General features: G+C 65.1%; 1 protein-coding gene across 2 annotated transcripts; it reads right to left on the reverse strand.

Annotated features, from left to right (window-relative positions):
• Positions 1-2,088: 2,088 nt before the first annotated feature.
• Positions 2,089-4,796, reverse strand: LOC101870460 (dnaJ homolog subfamily A member 1-like). Of its 2 annotated transcripts, none has more exons than XM_034071032.1 (8): positions 4,734-4,796; positions 4,372-4,516; positions 3,903-4,101; positions 3,336-3,440; positions 3,027-3,254; positions 2,716-2,946; positions 2,415-2,515; positions 2,089-2,338 (listed from the first exon to the last, which is right to left on the reverse strand). In XM_034071032.1, exons 2-8 carry the CDS (start codon positions 4,501-4,503, stop codon positions 2,114-2,116), a joined length of 1,221 nt encoding a protein of 406 aa, XP_033926923.1. In that variant the 5' UTR covers positions 4,504-4,516; positions 4,734-4,796; the 3' UTR covers positions 2,089-2,113. The 2 variants fall into 2 exon arrangements, with proteins under 2 accessions (XP_033926923.1, XP_033926924.1); XM_034071033.1 differs by having other exon boundaries at positions 4,372-4,521; positions 4,734-4,759.
• Positions 4,797-7,687: the final 2,891 nt, after the last annotated feature.

Here is a 7,687-nt window from a genome sequence, read left to right on the forward strand (position 1 = left end):
GGCTGAAGGTGGACACTTGGCATCACCATTCCTGGCCCATGTCCTGGCTTTCCCAGTATCCAACTGGGACCATGGGGGGGGGGGGGGGGTGTCAATGGACCTGGATCCATCACCAAACCTGCAGCTTCCCCCCACTCCAAGACCCCCACCTCCCACCCTGGTAATGGAAAACCAGCACCCCCCTCCCCCCGCAATTCCTGCTCTCCTGCTTCTCCCCCCCTTGGAATATCCGCTTTCCTTGGCTGCCCAAGGGACGGCTCCGGTTCGTGTCATGGGGGTATCCCATAGCTGGATGGGGGGGGGGGGGTATGGGGGTCCCATCCTGCTGCCCCCAAGCTCTGCCCCCATCCCAGCTGGGAATGGGGGGTGGGGGTCACAGAGACCCCAGCTCCAAGCGGGTGCTCGGGAATGCTCTGGAATTCCCCCCCCCCCCCCGTTCCATGGCCCCTCCTGGGTGGTTTCGGTGCTCCCGGCGCCTCTCGGCGGCCCCGGTGACCCCCGGGATGGGGAGGGGGCCCCTCGGCTTTCATGGGCGAGACAAAGAGGGGCCGGGAATGAGCCGGGGGCGAAGGGGAGGGAGGCAGCGGATGAATGAGAGACCCCCGCGTTCCAATGGGAATGGGAATGGGGGGGGGGGGGCTGGAGCATCCCCCCCATCCCTGCGCCCATCGCCGGAGCCAAAGGGGGATGCGTTGGGATGTGTGGGGAGGCGACACAGCGAGGACCACCCCCCCCCCGCCAGGATGGAGCGTGCTGGGGGTGGATGGGGATATGGATGAGGATAGGACATGGATGGGGACATGGATGAGGCTTTGAGTGCCCCCCAGGACTTGCTGAGCAGCTTTAGGGGGCACATCCCCATTTTCCAGGCTGGAATGGGGGGTCCTGGCTTGGAGGAGGTCGGGGGGGGGGGAAGGGGGGGTTAGGGATGATCCGTAGGGATGGGGGTCCCGCTGATGGGTGCTGGGAGGTGCCAGCTTTGGGAAGGGGCATCCCCGGTGTCATGGCACTGGTGGCAAAGGGCAGAGAGACCAGTTTGGGGGGGGGGACGACACCCTCATAGGTGGTGACCCCATTGCTGTGGGGTGGCCCCATTGCATGGGGGCCCCCAGGGCAGCCCAGGACGCAGGTGACAAGCCCCATAACGTGCTATCACCTCTGAGAAGTGACACTGGGGGGGGGGGGAAGGTGACCCCCCCAGCAGGGTGTGGGTTCACCCCACTGCCTGTAGGGCCCCCCCCTCCCCAAGCTGGCCGGTGGCCACCATTGTTCCCATTCTCCTCCTCCATCCACACTGGGAGCCAAGCCCTTCCCTAAGCTCCAGTATGGACATGGGGGGGGGGTGGTCAGCTGCAGGGTGGCCCCCCCGAGTTTCCTCCCTCACTTTTGGGGAGGGGGTGTCCCCTATAGCTGGTTCTGCCCCATAGACCATAGGGGTCACAATGGGGCGGAGGGGATGGGGGCAGCTCAGGTTGTGGGGCCCAGCCCAGCCCCTGCTGCTCCCCAGCAGGGAAACTGAGGCACACCCCGGCCATTGAGGCAGGGAATGCATTGGGAAGCCGCAGGGATCCGGCACCACACAGCCGCTGGAGTTGGGATTTGCTTTTAATGCCAAGTACAAAGTTCCCCCCCCCCGCCCCCCCCGACAATGACAACAGAGAAAAAATGCTTAAAATTCCTCTAAAAAATAAATTAAAGGGCCGGGACCCCCCCAAAAGTCCCGTTTTTGTGTGCAAAGATACCAGAAACACCCCCAACCCCCCCGGCTCCAGCAAGGACAGAAACGGGCAAAGCAAAGGCCCTGGGTGCACCCCATGGCGCCGTGGGGCTGAGTGGGGCAGGTCAAGTCCTCCCCCATGGGGGTTTTGCCCCAGCATCAATGGGGAAACTGAGGCAGGGGGTGAGGGTTCCCCCCTTATCCATGGGCAGCACCCCCTGGGGGGGGGGGTGCATCCCTATGGAGGAAGTGCTGGTGGGGGGGGGTCCCCAAAGTGGAGGGGGCAAAGGGGGTGCAGTGCTGTCCAATGGTGACCTATGTACATCCCTGAAGGTGACGGCTCCCAGAGCCCCCCCCCCCCCCGGCTCTGCCCCACGGTGCCCCCCCCAGCCCCAGCTACGAGGTCTGGCACTGGACGTGCTGGCGGCTCCCGTCCTCATCATCCTCATGGAAGGGATCCCCAGGGAAGGGCCTGCGCCCTGGCCCCCCCTGGTCCCGGTAATCACTGAGCTCCACCTCCTCCGTGTCCTCTGTGGCCATCACCTCCTCCTGTGCTGGGAAGAAGGCCTGGAGCTGGCGCAGGCGCTCGGGAGGGAGCCAGCCTGGATCCGGGAATTTCACCTGGGAACGCAAGGGAAAACATGGGATGAGCGTGAGGAAAAGGGCAGGGAAGGGGGAGGCGGCACCGGGGGCTCACCTGGAACTGCAGGATCAGCTTCCCCTTCTGGAACGGGCTCCGGTAAACAGGCATCCCCTCGTTCGGGACACACTTGAGGTCTCCAGGCCGGATCACGTCCCCTGGGGGGGGAGATGGGAGTCACCTCCCAGCATCCTCATAGGGGTGGCTCAGTGCATCCCAATCCCAGCCCCCTTGCAAGGGTGTCTCAGTGCATCCCGGTCCCAATCCCAGCCTCCACACAGGGGTGTCCCAATGCATCCCAGTCCCAATCCCAGCCCCCTCACAAGGTTGTCCCAATGCATCCCAATCCCCATCCCACCTGGCTGGGAGGCCAGGAGCAGGTTCCTGTTGTCCAGGGTGCGGATGACCTGGCGGCAGCCGCACAGCGCATCGGCCAGGCTGATCTCCCTGCGCACAATGAGGTCGTCCCCGCTGCGCCGGAACACGGGATGCTCCTTCTGATCCAGGACAATGATGATGTCCCCGGGCTCCAGCCCTGGCACCTGGTCCCCTTCCTCATGGAACGTGATCTTCTGCCCGTCCTTCATGCCTGTGGGATGGGGAAGTGGAGCTCAAGGGAGGGTTGGAACCCATTGAGGGGTCCCCCCCACCCTGGGACCCATCCCATACCTTTATCCAGGTGGACACTGAGGATCTTCTTCTCCCTGACCACCTTGCGGCCGTTGCAGGAGAGGCAGCAATCCCGAGGCCGGATCCACTCGCCCTGGCCCTGGCACTGAGAACACACGGTCTGGATCTGCTGGATCATGCTGGGTCCCAGCTGATGGATGCGCACCTCCATGCCTGAGCCGTGGCACTTGGGACACCTCCTCTGGGCACCCTCCCGCACCCCACAGCCTGTGGGGAGGGATGGGGAGGGGGTGAGGAGGGGGCTGCAGTGCTGGGACCCCCCCCAAACCCCGGTACCCTGCTGCTCACCTCCACACTTCCTGCAGATGACGTTCTTCTGCAGGGACAGCTTCCGAGTGGTGCCGTTGTAGAGGTCCTCCAGGGACACGGAGAGCTGGTGCACCACAGTCTTCCCTATGGGGAAACCGGGATCAGCCCCTTGTCCATGGGGAGCAGCGGGCACGGAGCTCCCCCCCATCCCTTCGGCTCCACAGGGATCTATGGGGCCGCCTCCAAGCACCCTCCCCACAGCCTCCTCTAATTGCCCCCGCTATTAAATCGTGCCACAAGCAGGGCAAGGCCCCGGCCTCACCCTCTCGCCATGACCCAGGCCACAGGCACGCCAGGAGTCACCGGAGCGGCTCCGCACGCCCGGAGCAGCGCGGGGCTGAGTCAGCCCCAGCCCCGGGGACCGCGGGGGAAAGCCGGGGCCAAGGCAGGGAAGGGCCCTTTGAAGAGGGGCACAGGGAGAAAGTCATCAAGGGCCGAGGGAGGCGTCGGGCTCAGCGCCGCGGGCACGGGGGTGGCCCAAGGAGCCCTTTCCTGCCCCCCCTCCTGCCCCATAGCAGGGCCTGGGGGTGCCGCTGGGGCTCGTACCTCTCCGGTCGCCCCGGCCGCGCATCCGCACCCCCCCTCCGAAGAAGAAGTCGAAGATGTCCATGGGGGAGCCGAAGCCGGCGCTGCCCCCGCGGCCGCCCAAGCCTCCTTCCTTCATGGCCCGCTCCCCACCGCGGTCGTAGAGAGCCCGTTTGTGGGTGTCCGAGAGCACCTCGTAGGCTTGAGAGATCTGCTTAAACTGGGGGGACAGGGGTGAGATGGGGGGAATGGGGTGAGAAGAAGGGGAAACAGGGGTGAGATAAGGGGGGAATGGGGTGAGAAGAGGGGGAAATGGGTTCAGATGGGGGGGAAGTGGAAGGAAGAGATGGGGGGATGAGGTGTGATGGGGAGGAAAAGGGGTGGGATGGGGGGAATGGGGTGAGATAGGGGGAAAAGTGGGGTGAATGGGGTGGAACTGGGGTGAATGAGGGGCAACCGGGGTGCGATGGGGGGTAGGCTGTGCACGCACCCGCTCGCCCTCGCTGGGGTTCTTGTCCGGGTGGTAGCGCAGCGCCAGGCGCCGGAACGCCCGTTTGATCTCGTCCAGGCTGGCCCCGGGCCGCACGCCCAGCAGATCATAGTACCCGGTCTCCTTCACCATGGCCCTCGCCGCGCTGCGCTGGGACAGAGCCGCCACATGCCCATTGCACCCGCACCTCGGGGGTCCCGGAGCCGGCGGGGACACGGGAGCCCCCCCCCGAGCACCGGCACCGGTGACAGCGCCCGAGGACCCCGCTCCGGGCCCGGCCGCTGCTGCCCCCGCTCCGCCGGGGCCGGGCGGGGACACCGGGGGGTACCGGGGGGCACCGGGGCCCGGCCGCCATCACTCACCGCCGCTCCGCTCCCGTCTCCGAACTCTCTGGAAGCCGGGGACACGCCCCCCGCGCTCCCCATTGGCTGAGGACCGCCTCCTGCGCCCCGCCCACGGCGCTCATTGGCTGAGGGCAGCCTCCTGCTCGCCTCTCGCCGCGCCCATTGGCCGCGCCTCCCTCAGCGGCCAGCCCCGATCCAGGGTTTCATTGGCTATCAGCTGTTGGAGGACGAGGAACGCGATTGGCTGTGATATACTGCCGGGTCCGCCTCCTCGGCAAGACGCCTCTTTCATTGGCTAGAACAAAGTGGCCAATCAGGGGAAGGAGTGCGGGTGCCGAGGGCTGCGGACGGCCCGCAGGGGGCGCCATAGTGCGCGGTCGCGATAGGGGTCGGGAGGGGGGGGGTCCGTGTCCCCCTGTTTGGGGGGGGGGGCAGCAACAGGGAGAGGTTTGGGGGGGTCCATGGAGGAGGAGGAGGAGGGGGGGGCTCCATGGACCTGGAGGTGAACCCCCCACCCCCCCCCGAAACCCAAGCCCGGCAGTTGTCGCCCCGATGGGGTTTCAGGGACCCCCCCTCCACCTGCCCGCGGCTGGAATGTGGTCGGGATTTATGGAGATCTTCCAGCCTGATGGATGGGCAAGGGCTGGGGTGGGGTCAGCAAACTGGGAATGGGGCAACCGAACTGGGAATGGAGATGTTGAACTGGGAATGGAGATGTTGAACTGGGAATGGGGCCCCCGAACTGGGAATGGAGATGTTGAACTGGGAATGGGGCAACCGAACTGGGAATGGAGATGTTGAACTGGGAATGGGGCCCCCAGAGAGTGCAGAATGCTCTGGAGCTTCATCTCTTTCTGAAGCCATCCCCAGCCCCAGCTGCGGGGGTGACTCAGGACCGGTCCCGGTCCCATCCTGTCCCCACATCCTGCACCATCCCCAACCCCCCCATGGCAGCAGCCGGGATCTGAGGGGGCTGTTCCCTGCGTGTCCGTGGAGCCGGGGGAGGGGGGGCACATCCCTGTTTGTCCCGGTGCCACCTGCATGCGGTCACCGGCAATTCCAGGAGGAAGGAACCGCTTCGTCAGTGGTGTGTCCGGAGTTGAGTCACCTCCTGCCCTCGCGGCCCCCATCCCGGTGTGCCGTAGGTGGGTGCCATGGGGTTCCCTGGGAGAGGGGTATCCCCATTTCCCATTGTTGCCTCAGCCCCTTTCCATTTGGGGCTTGATGAGAAGGGAAACTGAGGCACGGAGCTGGCACACACGTGTTGGGATCCGGCCGAGCTGCTTCCCACGCTGCATCCCTTTTCCCATCCCGTTCCCACCCCACTTAATGATGGGTGGCTGATCCCGGACTGTGCTGCATCCTGCACTGTTTATGGGTGCTGGGGGTGCTTAAAGGGGGAGGGGGCGTCGCCCCACGGAGACGGGAGCATGGTCCCAGGGGTTTCATCGCCCTGGGGATGGGATGCGGTGGGATGCTATGGGATGCGATGGGATGCGGTGGGATGCGGTGGGATGTAGTGGGATGAGATGGGATGAGGTGGGATGCAGTGGGATGCTATGGGATGCGGTGGGATGTAGTGGGATGAGATGGGATGAGGTGGGATGCGGTGGGATGCTATGGGATGCGGTGGGATGCTATGGGATGCGATGGGATGCGGTGGGATGCAGTGGGATGAGATGGGATGAGGTGGGATGCGGTGGGATGCGATGGGATACGATGGGGGATCATCCCCCCCGGGCCCCCTCCACCCTCCCCGCCGCTGACGGACGGCTCCAGACGCACATTCCCGGCGGGATCCAGCCGCGGGGCTCGGCCTCAGGCATCCGCGATTGCCCCGATTTGGCAGCAGCTGCCGGGGGGGGCAGGACCCAGCAGCTGAATGAGCCCCAAAACGGGGCCAAGAGCTTATTATAGAGACCAGAGCTATTCTGGGGGCTCTCACTCGGGTGAAGTGCGAGCGGGGGGGGGGGATGCAGGAAGGGATGGGAATGGCTGGGAATGGGGATGGGACCCCCACATCCCTGTGTTAGAGTGGGTCTGGGGGCGCGGGGTGTGTGGGGGGGGTTAGGTCCATAGGGGGACAGCCCATAGGGGGGTCCATAGGGGAACAGAGCAGCTCCTGCTCCCCCCCCCCCCCCCCCCCCCCCCCAAGGGGCTCGTTGTGGGGAGGGGGCTGCCCCAGCCCCTGCGCTGTATTTTTAGTCCTTTCCTTATAAGGTTCCCAGGAGTTTTTGGGAGCCGGGAGCGGGATGAAGTCATCGCTGAGGTCATCCCGCCCCCCCCCCCCCCCCAAGCCCTCACCCCACAGGGAGGTTTTGTGGTGGCTCCATTGAAATCCCACTCTCGCCAAACAAACCCCTCCCGGCTGCGGGGCTGGGGGGGGGGGTCTTAAAGCAGCAGCCCCACATCCCCTTCCCCCCCATGGCTGGATCCCCCCTTTGCCCGTTGTGGTTTGATGGCTCCTGGTCTGCGGGGGGGACACATGGGAGGGATGCAGGTGCCTTGTGTCCCATTGGCACAGGTTTGGTCCCATCAGGACACACTTGGTCCTCCTGGGGACATCCTTGGCGATGCTCAGTCCCATTGGGGTGAACCTGGTTCCATCAGGGACACACTCAATCCCATCGGGAACATGCTTGGTCCCATCACGGACACGCTCATCACTGGGACATGCTTAGTCCCATCATGGCCATGCTTGATCCCATCAGGGCACCCTTGGTCCCAGCATGGACACGCTTGGACCAGTTTGGGATGTGCTTTGTCCCACTGAAGACACATTTGGGACTCTGGGGTCTGCGAACTCACCCCGCCGGGTGCCCCATAGCCCTGAGCAGCCTCAACCCATCCTCCTCCTCCTCCTCCTCCCCTCCACCATCTGTGCCCCCTCGTCGCTTTGTCAGCACCGGCTGGAATGTGGATTCATTTCATTAGGAATGTCACCCCCCGCCTTGGGAATCTCCTCATGCATC

The sequence above is a fragment of the Melopsittacus undulatus genome, chromosome 20 (genome assembly GCF_012275295.1).
Source record: "Melopsittacus undulatus isolate bMelUnd1 chromosome 20, bMelUnd1.mat.Z, whole genome shotgun sequence".
Classification (NCBI taxonomy): Eukaryota; Metazoa; Chordata; class Aves; order Psittaciformes; family Psittaculidae; genus Melopsittacus; species Melopsittacus undulatus.

Bases quoted from the DNA above. Each gene is read 5' to 3' on its own strand.
- LOC101870460 (XM_034071032.1), bottom strand. From the start codon at position 4,503: ATGGTGAAGGAGACCGGGTACTATGATCTGCTGGGCGTGCGGCCCGGG. The intron at 4,102-4,371 runs GTGCGTGCACAG...CTGTCCCCCCAG, and splicing joins ACCCCAGCGAGGGCGAGCGG to TTTAAGCAGATCTCTCAAGC. The intron at 2,339-2,414 runs GTGAGCCCCCGG...TTGCGTTCCCAG, and splicing joins AGCTGATCCTGCAGTTCCAG to GTGAAATTCCCGGATCCAGG.